This window comes from Lathyrus oleraceus, chromosome 4 (assembly GCF_024323335.1).
Source record: "Lathyrus oleraceus cultivar Zhongwan6 chromosome 4, CAAS_Psat_ZW6_1.0, whole genome shotgun sequence".
NCBI lineage: Eukaryota > Viridiplantae > Streptophyta > Magnoliopsida > Fabales > Fabaceae > Lathyrus > Lathyrus oleraceus.
In genome coordinates this window covers 235,193,881-235,211,002 of record NC_066582.1, presented here as the reverse complement: position 1 = coordinate 235,211,002, position 17,122 = coordinate 235,193,881, and the positions used below count along the sequence as shown (strand labels likewise).

Sequence of the window (17,122 nt, the reverse complement as noted above, 5' to 3'; positions counted from 1 at the left end):
TTATGCATTAGGAAGCAGTTATGATATTTGGAACTGTGTTTTGGTCGCAACAAGCTCTTGAGTTCTTGGAAAGGAGACAGACAAAAGACTCAAAATAGTGGGACTTAGACGAGTTTCACCCAATAAAAGAGTGTTAGAGTTGGTATTGTTAGCACTCCTTTTATTAATATTAGTCCACGTAGTTTAACTATTGATATACCGGTTCGTCCATAGCCTATGTCATTCAAGAAAATTTAATTATAGCCTATGTCATTTTATATTATTCAATATATATATGGATTATTGATTATGGATTTTTATATTTTTCATTTCATTTTTATATTTTTTCTTTATTACAGGTTAAATGGCTAGTGATCAAGAAAACTCACAAGATGCAAATGCTCCTGATGATACTTCAGAAAAAGAAATTACACGAGGCATCACTATTATGAAGAGTATCATTCGTGATAGAGATAAAGCAGTAACATATAATGTAAATTGGAATGCTGATAACCAACTAATTGGGTCTAATGCTGCAAAGTTGGCAAGCTACATTGGTACACTTGTTCGTATGCACATTCCAATCACTGCTACAAGATGGAGTAATAAAGAGTTGGGTAGCGCTAAAGATAAGATTTGGACTGAGATACTGGTACAATATATGATTGTTTATATTTTCTTTATATTGACGATAATGTGTTTAAATTACTTATACTAACACACTCTATTCCAATATTTTTTCGTAGAGGTCTTTTAACATTGAAGATACAACTATCCGAAAAAAGTATATACTTCAATTGGCCGGAAAAAGACACAGAGGGTGGAGAACGTTTTTAACAAACAAGTATCTTAAGGACAAAGAAAAAAATTTTGTTGAATATGATCCGGAATATCCAGTGAAGTATGCGATCTTCATTACAGAAGAAGAATGGGTTGCTTTTGTAGCCCAAAGAAGAGACGAAAATTTCAAGAAAGTGAGTGCCACAAATCGCGAGAGAGCGTCAAATCCCACGTATGCATACAAAAAAGGGCGTTTGGGATATGCACGCTTAGAGGAAAAAATTGTAAGTATACAAAAATGCTACGATCTTATTAATTGTCTCAATGTGTTATAATTGATTATCTTATTATTTGTGTCAATGCGTAGTTAGACGAGACGAAAAGTGACGCAACATCACTTCCGCCACATGTTTTGTGGAAAGAAGCTCGTGTGGGAAAGGATGGAACTGTTAGGGATGACGTTCAACATATTTATGATGAATGTGTAAGTAGAACATTGTGTCTTTAATTAAATCAAAAGTTTAATAATATATAATTAATTTTTTTATCTCCACTAATAATTTCCGATATGTAAATGAATTTCAGGAGACCCTATCTCAATCGATAAGCACAGCTGAGGACCAGGAGAACAGGAGCGTACTTAGTAGAGCACTAAATGTTCCTGAGTATCCCGGTCGGGTGAGGGGTAAAGGGCATGGTTGTACTCCAACTTCCTTGTATAAGAATCCAAGGAGAAGAAATCCTAGCAATCAAGAAGTGATGGAGACGTTGCAGGCATTACAAGCGCAAGTTCTTCAATTGCAAAAGGATAATGAGAGATATAGGTGTATGGAAAAGTGCAGTTCACAGTTGAAAGAAACTAGTGAGAAAGCCAGTATCAATTGTCAAAATAAATTTCCCGAGGTAATTATATATGTTATTTTGAAATTAAAATAGCACATTTATGTTAATTGAAATATATACACATTAAAAGTAACATATTTATTATTGGTTTAGGGCATTTCATCTTGTCAGCTATACTTATCGTCACCGACTTATCGCCTAGTTGGCAAGGGAAAAGTGCACAACACTTCGGGAGATTTACTTCACCATAGACCGCTCCCGGATGGACACCTTAAAGTATCGGTTGATGTTGTATTAGATAAGGATGCGTTGCTACCGATACCTGACATTGTTTCAGAGACAACATTGCTGCGAGATGCAATAGGATCATTTGTTGCATGGCCCTTGGATCTCATTTTCATTGATGATGAGGTATGTTGAATTCAAAAACCACTATGAATCTTTTAGTATTCAAATGTCAATTCTGAACCGTTAAGTTAATTTTTTTTACATGGTAATTTTAGACGCCTACAAAACCCGCATCTAAGGATAAAGGGATTTTGCGGCACAACGAGTCTGTTGCATCACAAAAAGAGGTATATTGAAAGTGTTAATTATATGATCCGAATCAAAAAATGCATGATTTTATAATTTACCTATGTTATATGATTTATAGGTATTTGCTCAAGGGTCACAACAACTGAGCCAGAAAATTGGTAGTCGACAGAAAAACAAAAGGGATCTTCCAGTGAAATATTTGCCAAAAAAAGGTGCTTTTGTGCCTCGATACCAGATATCTCTTGAAACACTTGTTGACTCATCAGATATGGCAACAGCTGGTGCTATTCGCTTACTGGATATGGAGGAAGATATCTTTGGTTATTCATGCACTGAAACAATCGGAAAAGAAGATCTGGAACATATTTTTCGGCATCAAGAATTAGGCGTCGGTGTTATACACACATACATCCGGTAATCCGATCTATATATTATTTAATTACTTGAACAATTTATTTACACATTTCAATAAAAATAGTCTAATGTTTATTATGTTTTTATTGAAGGTTCTTGTATGACAATTTCATGCGCGGGAATGATCAATTGTCAAACAGATTCCGTTTCGTGTCTTCCTCCCTGGTCAACAAAGCATTAATTTGTAGGGAACCGGATTCATGTAGAGAGTACTTAGTCAAGAGATTCATGGCCAGCAGTACAAACAACTTGTATCTTTGGCCGTATAATTCAGGGTTAGATTTTAATTCTAAGTTTATTCTAATCTTTAATTGTTTCTTTTACGTAAAAAGTTTCCATATAAACTTTTGTTTTAATTTATAGGTGTCACTGGTTGTTGCTTGCTATTGATCCTTTAAAAGAAGTGGTATATTTTCTGAATTCGATAGATGGTGAATGGACAAATTATCCGGATATGAAGCAATTAGTTGATACGTAAGTGAGACTGTTCTAAATATTCGTGTATATTTATGTGAGATTGTTCTAAATATATGTTTTTATTTTGTTAGATCAATAAAAGTGTTCCGATCTCAAAGACAAGCTCGAGTACCACGTACTAAATCCAGCAACATTACGTGGATAAAAGTGCAGGTACTTTAATTTTCACAATTTTGCTTATAATAGTGATGCTACTTGATAAGAAAAGATAACTATACATTCTTATTTATTTTTCTATGTAGTGTCCTCTACAGCGCAACGGTATCGATTGCGGATACTTTGTAATGAGGTTTATGAGGGAAATCATTAATATGAATCAAATAGAGATTCCAATCACGGTATGGATTTATAACTTAGGATTTGTTTTAATATTTATCGAATATTTCATATTATTTATTACTTTTAACTAAATCATGCATATTATGTTTTGTTATGTAGTACTTTGATGAATACAAGTGTGCTCATTACACGAGACTGCAGTTGGAACAAATCAAGGAGGAATTGTGTCAATATTTTATTGAGAAAAGATTAATTAGTATATAATGGTTTCAAAATAACATGAATACTTTGATGAAGAATGGTTTCTGGTTGGCAAGTGTATAGTTCTTTATATTTTTAACAGATTAGTTATGACTCCAAATAGGCCGTATAACATATTAGTTTTGACTTGTGTATAGTTCTTTATAATTTTAGTGATATCTTTAATTTCATGGATAGATTAATGTGTTCATTCTTGTGTTGGTTTGCTTTAAAAAATTACAAATGCTTGAATTATGACTCCAAATGTGTTCAGTGCCTATCTATCCTTGTGTTGGTTTGCTTGAATTATGACTCCAAATGTGTTCATTCTTGTGTTGGTTTGCTTGTGTTGGTTTAAAAAATTACAAATGCTTGAATTATGACTCCAAATGCTTGAATTAGAGAGGCTTGATTTACAGGTTTATGGGATTATTCCCAAAAAATATTACAGGTTGAAATGGTAGGCTTAAACTGAAGGCAGCGTTTTGTTATTTTACTAGAGGAAAAGACAGCGCTTTTTAGTAAAAAGCGCTGCTAAAGGTTGTCAATAGAGAGCGCTTTTTACTAAAAAGCGCTGCTAAAGGTTGTCAATAGAGAGCGCTTTTTAGTAAAAAGCGCTGCTATAGGTTGTCAATAGAGAGCACTTTTTACTAAAAAGCGCTGCTATAGGTTGTCAATAGAGAGCGCTTTTTAGTAAAAAGCGCTGCTATAGGTGGTATATAGACAACCTTTAAGAGCGCTTTTTACTCAAAAGCGCTGATAAAGGTTGTCAATAGAGAGCGCTTTTTAGTAAAAAGTGCTCTTAAAGGTTGTCTATATGCCACCTTTAGCAGCGCTTTTTACTAAAAAGCGCTCTCTATTGACAACCTTTAGCAGCGCTTTTTAGTAAACAAAAAGCGCTGCTAAAACCTATAGCAGCGCCACCTACGGCAGCGCTTTTAAGCGCTTTTAAAGGCCAAAAAAAGCGCTCTCATAGGTCTTTTTTGGCGTAGTGCATTCAATTAATCATTGGTTTTAATCATACAAAATATCAAGGTTTACGGTGATTTACGAAAGTTACTAGTCCTAGATGATGCATTCATAAACCCAATTGTGTGAAAACCCTAACAATCACAATCCTGTTATTGGAAGTCATAGATCAATTTGTATTTGTCTGATACAAAAGCATAATAACATCACACAATTGAATTGAAATACGTAACATAGTAATCAAGAAATCATTGGTTCAAATTCATAGCATGCGATAACATTAGGACCACCCCCCTAGCATCAGGGGGTTTAGCCCCTCATAGTACTTAAAGAACTCATAATGTAAAGATTAGACATTACAAAGAATCAGGAGAGTTTGATCTTCAATGGTTGATGCCCTTGAATCTCGTCGTCTTCAAATCCTTCGTATTCGCTATCGTCTCCATTGCAATGTTTTCTTTCGTCTGTCAAAAGGTGCCTTCTTCTTTCTCTTCCAAGCCTTCTTATAGCTTCAGATGCATCTCTTCCAAGCAAAAGGTCCAAACTACCCTTAATGAGCAGAATCGGTTCACAAAGCAAAAACTAGGTTTTCCAAGCTGCGTCCAATCAACACGGTCGTGTGTCACCACACGGGTGGCCGTGTTGTTCTCCATAATTAATTATTTTCAGCACAAGCTACAGAGGCAACAACACGGGCCGTGTTCCCCCATACGGGTGCCCGTGTTAATGCACTGTTTTAATTAACACGGTCGTGTGGTGACACACGGGTGCCCGTGTTGATCTCTGTTTTTCTTCTCCTCTTTTGCTCTGCCTGATCAACAACACGGGCAATGTTGTGGCACACGGGTGCCCGTGTTGACCTGTTGTTTCTTCATATTTTTGCCTTTCAGAGTGTCCATAACTTCACCATTCTTGCTTTTAAACCTGTGCAATGGCCTGTAACAATGACACTACCAAACGAAGCATAAACGAGATCTTTTTGACATAAACTTGTAATCGAATGCAATGTGATACCAAATCAACAAAACATGATAAATGACTCCAAAGCAACTAAAAACAAACATAAATCTTACCAAAGTGATGACAATATGTCGGATTAACGGCGGGAATTCAATGGAAATGGTGACCGATCACAACCCCAAACTTGTCTCATTGCTTGTCCTCAAGTGATGTATTGAGTCCAAACAAAGGTCACCCCTTAATTCATTTTCCACAATGCAACCTAGTCTTTCACCATTTGTGTTCTTCCTTTCCAATCGAGTTTCAGGTCTCTCCGATTCAGGCAGTTTACCACATTTCCACATCAGAAACCTCTTCACCTGCAAGCTTTTCACACACTCACAATATCTCTCAGGGTTAGGTGTGTACACTCACAGCACAGTATGCAATACCAAACTCTTAACTTTGAATACATTCTAATGTCACTACCACAGCAGATTCCACACACTTTTTGAGGTCTTTTTAGGTTGTAACGGGGCTTGGGTACGGTGGGATAAACAAAAAAATTGGATAACAAAGGGTTTTGAACTCGGTAGTCATGTTGTGTGATTTTTCTTTCTCTTTTTTCTCGTGCATCACGTATACTCTGGGGGTTAATTTCACTCTTTTGACTCTTTTCCTACTCGAATTTTCCGAGCATTTCATATGTGTTAGAGTCTTAAGTCTCGGCAAGTGCATTTTTCTCTTTTGTTTTCTTTTCTCTTTTTTTTTTCTTTTAAAGAAAATACATATTATTTTTCTTTTTGTATGATCTCTTATTATGCACTTGCTTCTCTTTCAAGATTTCCACCCCAAACTTAGTTTTCTTGCACATTTTGCAATTCACACAATCATACCGAGTTATGAAAAAAATGAATGATTAAAACTGAACAGGGGGTTTATGATGAATAATGCTTAAAAGTTAACATGGGGTTTACGATGAATAAAATGGCTAAGGCTCAACGGGGTTTACGAAGGGAAACATACAGATAGGGATGGTTAGAAAGGCCCTGGCTAAACAAATAACTTGCCTCAGTGTGTGTTGTCATGCTGTGACGTGTCAACAGGACATACGCAAAATCAGAGTGATAAAGTCATACCTGGCTGAACTCTCATGTTGATATTTCGTGTTTGGCTTTTTGTGATCTCACCATGTTGGTTAGCTTGCAAGCTCTGAAGTCTCCTCGTGTTATGTGGTTCTTTTCTGACTTGGTCTTTCCATACCGCTCTCTTGGTCCGGTGTCCCTAAATTGTGTCCGACTTCTTTTCTCAAGGTTGCATCAACTTCCGGGGTGCCTTATCAGCCTAAGTTTGAGGGGTGTCATTCATCCACTACCATTGATCTCGGGCTCGTCCAACCGTTTCTCATCACTCTGTACACACAGTAGGTCCAAAAGAACAGAAAACAAACAAAACAAACAAACATACTAATATAATGATAACATAACAAAAACAAAACAAATTGAAAGAAAATAAAAACATGAAAGGAGAAAAACCCCCCACACTTGAACTAAACATTGACCTCAATGTTTAAATTCAAACACGAAGGGGACTTACAGTGATCACTGTTGTGGAGGAGGCGGTGGATCGTGCGGGAAATGCAACATCAGACGTTGCATCATGGCCTGCATGTCATCCATGATTGTCCCTTGTCGGAACAGTTCCACACTCTGTCTGTCTAATTCCGCACCTTGTCTGGTCTGCTCGGTGCGGAGAGTTCCCATCTCCGTCTGGATCCAACCCCACTGGTCCTGAGACATAAAAGAGGAGCCTTCACCATGTAGGCCCGAATCATGTAGGGGTGGCATACCGTGGGTAGCTTGCCTCTCATCTTCTTCCATGTCCTCACCTGAAAGGTCATGTTCAAACTGCGCATCTTCCCCTACCGCTTGGGCTGAACCTGTGTACAACCAGTTGGCAGCATTGGCAATGCTAATGGACCCAGGTGCAGGTAGTGCGAGCACTTCCACATTGTGAATCATCATAGCGTAATGAGTCGGCCTGATGGCAATCATTTGTTGATTGACTAGCGTGTGCATGTCAATCTTAGTCTTGCCCATTACTGCAGTCTCTTCCATCAGGAGTTGATCATACCCAAAGTGGCCCGCAATCTGAGTGATCATACCACCTACAGAAATATCCCCGGTAGTTGCATGGCCAACCTGTTTCAGATGATTGGCGGAGAAAGCCGCTGCATTGGTTCGCTCATTGTGGGCCATGCAATACAGAAAAAATAATTCTCTCTTAGCCGCAACCCCAGTACTATCACCCCGTCCGAACAAGGTGTATGCTAACCCTTTTTGTGCATACCTGAAGCACGGGTTATGAATTCCATAAGCTTTTCCCGAGCTAGGGTTATATCCAGTTTTACCTGTAATAGCTTGCCAGAAATCAATAGCAGAAAAAGTGTCCGGAGGGGTTCCGGGTCCAGATACCGGGAGTCTCAGAATACTTCCAAGTTCCTCAACCGATAATTCATGATCTTCATCAAACAAGCGGAAAGTAATTTTCCCATAAAATTCCATCTCCGAACCTGTCCACCTTCTCCTCATCTTGAACTCAACCGTACTCAAGAATTCAAGGGTGATCCGAGCGAAGGTCGGTGCTTCGAATTGCATGTATTCCAACATACCGATGTTGTGGAACATGCGGTGCACCTCTTCTTTCAAACCTAACTCATCCAGGGTAGCATCACACATATATCGGGTCGGAATAAGCTTACGTTTAGCTAGAATCACATACCTCTCTTGATGATCCGGTTGGTCAAACAAAATGCCATGAGGGTTTGTAGAGCGTCTAACTCGTTGCTTTGGTCGAGAACACGTGGCTACCTCCTTCTCCTTGCTTTCACGCTTTGGGGGCATAATGGTACCTGACAAAAATTTCTCAAAATCCAAAGAATAGGTTAGTGAAAACTGCAACCGTCACTGTGTAGAGGACGGCGAGAGGAATAATTTTTGTGAAGGTGAGATGAGGTTAAAATGAGTGGAGCTATGAGAAAAGTGAAGCTTAATTTGATGGAGGCTAGGTTAACAATGGAGGAAGAGGGAGAGAGAGGTTTCCAAAATCAGAAAAAGTGAGAATGAGTGGTGGGGAAGAGATATAATAGCAAGTGGGGCCCAATATTGAAAATACCCAAAATCACAAAATTTGAAAAATTTACCCGTTACAAACAACACGGCCGTGTTCTTGCACACGGGCGCCCGTGTTAATCCACTATTTAGATTAACACGGCCGTGTGTCACCACACGGGCGCCCGTGTTAATCCACTGTTTAGATTAACACGGCCGTGTGTCAGCACACGGGTGGCCGTGTGGATGCCCTATTTTCCTCAATTTCTGAATTCGGCAATGCTTCTTTGGTCTGGCATCCTCTCACTGAGAAGTGATTATGACTATACTCTCCAAGTCTACTCCTTACCTGCAACAACGTTTCATACCCATACAGAAAAGAAAAGAAAGAAACAAAAACAAAATAAGTTAACAATCGAACACATGGGTTGCCTCCCACGAAGCGCTTCGTTTAACGTCGCATGGCTCGACGGTTGCCCACCTCATTAGGCAAGGCGCATATGGTCAATCAATCCAGGTGGTTGGCCTCTGTAATAAGGCTTCAACCTCTGGCCATTCACCTTGAATATATCTCCATTGTTTTGGTTCTTAATCTCGATTGCTCCGTGAGGAAAAACCTTATGCACGACAAATGGCCCGGACCATCTTGACTTTAATTTCCCAGGAAACAACTTGAGCCTCGAATTGAACAACAATACCAGTTGTCCTTCCCAGAAATCTTTCTTGATGATTCTCTGATCATGCCACTTCCGTGTTTGCTCCTTGTACATCTTTGCATTCTCATATGCCTGATTACGAAATTCTTCTAACTCGTGAAGTTGAAGAATTCGGGATTCACCGGCTTTTGCAAGATCACAATTTAAGAACTTGGATGCCCAAAAGGCTTTGTGCTCTAATTCCAGAGGAAGATGACAAGCCTTACCATAAATCAGCTGATACAGAGACATGTCAATTGGTGTTTTGAAAGCGGTTCGGTACGCCCATAACGCGTCATCCAATTTGATTGCCCAATCTTTTCGTGAAGCACTCACTGTCTTTTCCAAAATCTTTTTAATTTGCCGATTAGACACTTCAACTTGCCCACTCGTTTGGGGATGATATGGTGTGGCAATCTTGTGCTTCACATTATATTTCTTCAATAAGTTCTCCATGAGCTTATTCAAGAAATGTGTTCCTTCATCACTGATAAGTGCTCTAGGCACACCAAACCTTGAGAAGATGTTTTGTTTAAGGAAGTTTACCACTGCTCTCGCGTCATTAGAAGGGAGGGCTACGGCTTCCACCCATTTGGAGACATAGTCTACAGCCACCAGAATATAATTTTTTCCAAATGAGGGTGGAAATGGCCCCATAAAGTCTATCCCCCAAACATCAAATAATTCCACTTCAAGCATGCCCTTTTGAGGCATCTGATTCCTCCTAGGAATATTTCCTGTCCGTTGGCATCTGTCACATTCCTTCACAACCACTTGGGCATCCTTAAACAACGTGGGCCAGTACAACCCTGATTGGAGGACTTTTGCGGCTGTCCTGTCTCCACTAAAGTGTCCCCCATAATCTGAGTCATGACATGCCTTTAAGACTTCATTTTGTTCTTCCTTAGGGACACATCAACGAATTAGTTCGTCTACCCCTTTCTTATACAAGAATGGTTCGTCCCACAAATAAAACCTGCAATCATGAAGAAACTTTTTCTTTTTGTTATAATCAAAGTCATCAGGAATTATACCACCCACCAGGTAGTTTGCGTAGTCAGCAAACCAAGGAACACCCACCACCGCGAGGATTCTTTCATCTATAAACTCGTCCTTTATGGGATGTTTCTCTTCCGTTTCTTCAATCGGAGACATTCGAGATAGGTGGTCAGCAACGGTGTTTTCACACCCCTTTTTGTCTCGAATTTCAAGGTCAAATTCTTGCAACAGCAAGATCCATCTGAGCAGCCTTGGCTTCGAGTTCTGTTTAGAAAAAAGATATTTCAACACAGCATGGTCAAAATAAACAATTACCTTTGTTCCCAACAAGTATTGCCGAAATTTGTCAAAGGCATAAACCACAGCCAGTAACTCCTTCTCTGTGGTTGCATAATTCATCTGGGCTGGATTCAACACATGGCTAGCATAGTAGATGACGTGGAGGCGTTTGTCTTTTCTTTGCCCCAAGACTGCCCCTACTGCTATATCGCTCGCATCGCACATTATCTCAAAGGGTAGAGACCAGTCACGCGAGATCACTATAGGAGCAAACACCAATTTATTTTTCAGAGTCTCGAAGGCTTCATTGCACTTTTTGTCAAACAGAAACGGAGTATCCTTCACAAGCAGGCTAGTCAAAGGTTTTGCGATCTTGGAGAAATCTTTTATGAACCTACGATAGAATCCTGCATGTCCCAAGAAACTTTGTATCCCCTTCTCATTCACAGGATGAGGGAGATTGGCGATTACTTCCACTTTTGCCTTGTCAACTTCTATCCCTTGATGGGAAATTTTATGACCTAGTACTATCCCTTCTCTCACCATGAAGTGACACTTTTCCCAATTCATAATTAGATTGGTTTGTTGACATCTTTCCAGCACAAGTGAAAGATTATACAAACAATTTTCGAAAGAAGATCCAAAAACCGAAAAATCATCCATAAACACCTCCATATGCTTCTCAAGCATATCGGAAAATATGGATGTCATGCACCTCTGAAATGTCGCAGGTGCGTTGCATAAACCAAATGGCATTCTTCTATAAGCAAAGATTTCATACGGGCATGTGAACGCTGTTTTTTCTTGATCCTCAGGTGCCACCGCAATTTGGTTGTACCCTGAGTACCCATCCAGAAAACAGTAGAAATCATGACCTGCCAATCTTTCCAACATCTGATCGATAAAAGGTAAAGGAAAATTATCCTTCCTTGTAGCAGTGTTCAGCCTTCGATAGTCTATGCAAACTCTCCAACCTGTAACAGTACGGGTGGGGATCAACTCATTTTTCTCATTTTTTATCACAGTTGCCTCTCCCTTCTTTGGTACCACATGAACTGGGCTTACCCACGAATTGTCAGATATTGGGTAAATTAACCCCGCATCTAAAAGTTTCACAACCTCCTTGCGAACAACTTCTTTCATAGCTGGATTCAGTCTTCTTTGAGGTTGAACGACCGGTTTCTGATTATCCTCCATCAAAATCTTGTGCATACACATCGTCGGGCTGATTCCTTTCAAATCGTCCATCGCCCACCCAATAGCACCCTTGTATTTCTTTAGGACTTTGATTAGCTCTCCTTCTTGGGTCTCTCTCAAACCTGAATTGATGATTGCTGGACATTTTTCCTCATTGTCAAGAAAGACATATTTGAGATGTTCTGGTAGTTGTTTCAACTCTATCCCCTTTTTTATATCCTGTTTTGATTCTGAAGATGTTTTAGGTCGAAGCTCCTCCCACCGTTGTGGTCGGGAACGAACCCAAGGCGGTTGTTCCTTTAACATCGCTACCACTTCGGATTCTTTCTCATCAATTCCTTCAGTATCCTCAACAATAGATAAACTCAAAACTCTCTCCAAAGGAAGCTTGGGTGTTGTAATCTGTATAGATTGAGCAAAAACTGTATCTAACACTTCAATACTTTTACTCGCCCCTTCGTCATCCTTGAATTTCATAGTATCCCTCACATCAATTTTGAGCTTTTCATCATAAACTTTGAGGGTCATGGTTCCTTCCTCAATATCTATCATGCATCTTCCAGTTTCCAGGAAAGGTCTTCCCAATATGAGAGGAATCTCCTCATCTTCCGGCATCTCGAGTATCACAAAATCCACCGGGAATACAAATTTATCAATCTTCACCAGAACATATGTTGCTATACCATAGGGTCTCTTCATAGAATGATCCGCAAACTGCAGTGTCATGCGAGTATCCTGCACCTCCCCTAACTCAAGTTTTTTGTAAATTGAGAGGGGCATTAGACTCACACTTGCTCCCAAATCGATCAGTGCCTTTTTGAATGATCTATCTCCAATGGTACACGGAATAGTGACTGCACCTCTATCTTTTTTCTTCATCGGAATTTTTAGGCCCTGCAAAATAGCACTACAAGTTTCAGTTAGCATGACTGGCTCGCTGTCGATCGACCTTTTCTTTGATATGATGTCTTTCATGAATTTGGCATAGATCGGCATCTATTCCAGAGCTTCAGCAAAAGGTATGTTGATCTCGAGCTTCTTGAATAATTCTAAGAATTTCTCAAAAAAAAAATCATGGAGATCTTTCTTCTTTGTTCTTGTCGGAAAAGGAAGAATGATCTTTGGTTTTTGTTTCTCTTGTTGGCTTGTCGGCTTGACCACTACTTCTTCAGTTTGTTTCGGCTCTTCTCTAATCTCCAAGTCATCTTCCAACAATCCATCTTCTTCAACCTGTTCGTCAACTTGTGGTTCCTTAGCTTTTCCTTTTCTGGTGACCACAGCTTTAATGTGACTTTGATCACGGGGATTAACAACTGTCCCACTAGGAAGCGTGCCAGGTGCATGGGAGTTTGAGGCTAACTGTTGGGCGATTTGACCCATCTGAATTTCAAGATTTTTTATGGATGCTGTAGTGTTCTTCTGATTATTTTGAGTTTCCTCTTGGAATTGGATGTTGTGAGCTGCCATCTTTTCAATTGCGATCTTCCAATCTGCCTTCTTAGGTACCTGTTGTTGCTGCTGCTGATATTGATTTTGATATTGACCCTGTGCCTGCTGTTGCACGTTCCCTCTTTGATCTTTCCATGCAAAATTGGGATGATTTTTCCACCCCGGATTGTATGTGTTGGAGTAGGGATTGTTCTGCTTTAAAAAATTTATATCTTCGATCTGTTGCGGTGTTGCAAAACAATGAACAGTATTGTGTGGTCCATTGTAAATGTCACACACTTCACTCGGTGCCTATTGCACTTGAGCCACTTTCTGAGCACCTATGTTTAGTGCTCTCAACCTTTTTTCTACCTCCGCAGCATCAGCTTCTTCAATTTTCACCTGTTTATTTGTTTCCAGTTTCAAGTCAATAACTGCAGATTTGCTTGATACCCTGTCATATAACTCTAAATGCCCGTTCGAGGCAATAGCTTCAATTATCTTCTTCATACCGGTGGCTGTTGCAAAGTTGGCTGAGCCACCAGCTGCTGAATCAAGGATTTTTCTTGTTTGAATTCGAAGACCATTGACAAACATTTGCATTTGTTCAGTTTCATCCATGTTGTGAGTAGTACAAGCCACTAGGATTCTCTTGAATCGTTTGTAGGCATCTCCTAGTGACTCACCCTGCTTCTGTTTGAAGTTTAGGATCTCATATCTTTTCCGCAATGACACCGATGCGGGAAAATACTCCTGCAAGAATGTTGTTTCCATGTGCTCCCATGTAGTAATACTACCAGCAGGTAAGGAATAGAACCACTCTTCAGCCTCATATGCTAAAGTGAATAGGAACATACGAAGTCGGACTGCTTCTTCGCTATGTCCAGGCATTTTCAGTGTTGTGCTCATGGTTAAAAATCTTTGCAAATGCTTGTTGACATCTTCATTCACTCTTCCAGAGAAGGACCGTCTTTCGAGTTAATTGATGGTGTTGGAATGCAGCTGAAATTGTTCCATATTAACCGGTTGGTTGACAATTGTCATACGACCACCCGGGGTGTTGGTTCCACCATAGTCACCAAGGAGTCTCTCTGGTGGTGGTGGATTAGCAGCCATGGAATGCAGCTGAAGTGTATTATTTTTACCGATGTAGTAATAAGGAGTTTTATTTCCAAGTATCGATCTCAAGGATTGCGTAGGAAATACTTATTTTAATTTGATTCTATCAGAACAAAAAGATAATGGTTGGGTTGTTTGGGAATTTATAATAGTAAACACACAAAGAGTAAAAATAATTGATTAAGATAAAAGATGCTAGGGTGAGCGGTTGAGTTAACCGGTTATGAATTCAGTTACGATTTCCTTAATACATATGAAACATTCAATCACCTAACCTCAGAATATTCTTACTTAAGTCCTTAAGGAAGAAACTATTAAACTACCAATTCTTACTCAAATGTCCATTCAATTAATCATTGGTTTTAATCATACAAAATATCAAGGTTTACGGTGATTTACGAAAGTTACTAGTCCTAGATGATGCATTCATAAACCCAATTGTGTGAAAACCCTAACAATCACAATCCTGTTATTGGAAGCCATAGATCAATTTGTATTTGTCTGATACAAAAGCATAATAACATCACACAATTGAATTGAAATACGTAACATAGTAATCAAGAAATCATTGGTTCAAATTCATAGCATGCGATAACATTAGGACCACCCCCTAGCATCAGGGGGTTTAGCCTCTCATAGTACTTAAAGAACTCATAATGTAAAGATTAGACATTACAAAGAATCAAGAGAGTTTGATCTTCAATGGTTGATGCCCTTGAATCTCGCCGTCTTCAAATCCTTCGTATTCGCTATCGTCTCAATGCAATGTTTTCTTTCGTCTGTCAAAAGGTGCCTTCTTCTTTCTCTTCCAAGCCTTCTTATAGCTTCAGATGCATCTCTTCCAAGCAAAAGGTCCAAACTACCCTTAATGAGCAGAATCGGTTCACAAAGCAAAAACTAGGTTTTCCAAGTTGCGTCCAATCAACACGGTCGTGTGTCATCACACGGGTGGCCGTGTTGTTCTCCATAATTAATTATTTTCAGCACAGGCTACAGAGGCAACAACACGGGCCGTGTTCCCTCACACGGGTGCCCATGTTAATGCACTGTTTTAATTAACACGGCCGTGTGGTGACACACGGGTGCCCGTGTTGATCTCTGTTTTTCTTCTCCTCTTTTGCTCTGCCTGATCAACAACACGGGCAGTGTTGTGGCACACGGGTGCCCGTGTTGACCTACTGTTTCTTCATATTTTTGCCTTTCAGAGTGTCCATAACTTCACCATTCTTGCTTTTAAACCTGTGCAATGGCCTGTAACAATGACACTACCAAACGAAGCATAAACGAGATCTTTTTGACATAAACTTGTAATCGAATGCAATGCGATACCAAACCAACAAAACATGATAAATGACTCCAAAGCAACTAAAAACAAACATAAATCTTACCAAAGTGATGACAATATGTCGGATTAACGGCGGGAATTCAATGGAAATGGTGACCGATCAGTAGGGTCGGCTACAGAGATCAATTTCCACCAAAATGTTATATTCAGGGTCATGGTTTTATCCAAATTGTTAATCTTGATATCTTTCTTAATAACTTCACTTAAAGTTTTCCAAGATATTCTTCTACCTCTAGCTATATGACTCATCTAAATCTGATATACTCTCCTAACCATTGAATCTACATGTTTTCTCTCTACATGCTCAAACCACCAAAGTCCATTTTCCACCATCTTTTATACTATAGATTCTACCTCAACACTCTCTATAATCTTGTCATTTTTGATCTTATCATGTCTAGTCTTACCACACATCCAATGTAATTTCCTCATCTTTTCTACACTTACTTTACTCATGTGTTGATTCTTAAGCGTCCGATATTCTGTCCCATACAAAATCCCAGGTCTCACCGCAGTCCGATGAAATTTCCCCTTCAATTTGAGTGGTATCATTATGTCACATAAAATCCCTGAACCCCCCCCCCCCCCCCCACCACCACCACCACCACCACCACACACAAACGGTCTATTTTAACCACTCAGCATGAATATGATGGTTTACATACTCTTATATTTGTCCCTCATTTTGTATTACAAACACAAGATATTTAAGTCATGTGACCTGTGCGATGATATGGTCTCCAAATTTCACCTCTAGGTTAGAAGTGCTTCTCCTTTTGTTGAAATTACATTCCATATATTCTATCTTATTTCTGCTTAGGTGAAAGCCATCAGTTTTTAATGCTCGTCTCCAACCTCTTATATAAATTCTTCTCTGACTCTCCAAGTAGGACTATATCATCTACAAAAAGTATGCATCTCAGTGATAGCTCTTGGATGTCCTCCGTAAGTACATCCAAAACTAAAGTGAGAAGGTAGGGGCTCAGAGTTGAACTTAGGTGCAAACTTATTGTAATGGGGAAATCGTTCGTCTCTCCACCCTTCGTTCGTACACTAGTCGATACTCATTCATACATATCTTGGATAACTTGAATATATGCAATCCTAACGTCTTTCTTCTCCAGGGATCTTCATAAAATCTCTCTAGGCACTATATCATACGCCTTCTCCAAGTCAATAAAGTTAAGTGCAAGTCTTATTGGTCCATTCGATATTGCTCTATCGCCCATCTTAATAGATAGATCACTTCCATGCTCGACCTCCCGGGAAAAAATCCAAATTTATTCTCAGTGACTTGAGTCTCTTTTCTTAATATCCATTCAATTAATCTTTCTCATAACTTCATGGTATAACTCATAAGTTTAATCGCTTTATAATTTGCACTGTTTTGTATATCCATTTATTCTTATAACTTCAGGGTATGACTCATAAGGAAATCATCATACATGGCATCTACATCTTTGTGAACCATAGTATGAGGAGCAGACACAAAC

General features: G+C 39.3%; 1 protein-coding gene across 1 annotated transcript; it reads left to right on the top strand.

Moving 5' to 3' along the window:
* Positions 1 to 343: 343 nt before the first annotated feature.
* On the top strand, positions 344 to 3,031 carry LOC127136836 (uncharacterized). Its single transcript, XM_051063353.1, has 9 exons — positions 344 to 631; positions 726 to 1,043; positions 1,127 to 1,243; positions 1,345 to 1,662; positions 1,756 to 2,013; positions 2,106 to 2,177; positions 2,258 to 2,553; positions 2,646 to 2,828; positions 2,917 to 3,031. The coding sequence occupies exons 1-9, from the start codon at positions 344 to 346 to the stop codon at positions 3,029 to 3,031; spliced, it is 1,965 nt and encodes a 654-aa protein (XP_050919310.1).
* Positions 3,032 to 17,122: the final 14,091 nt, after the last annotated feature.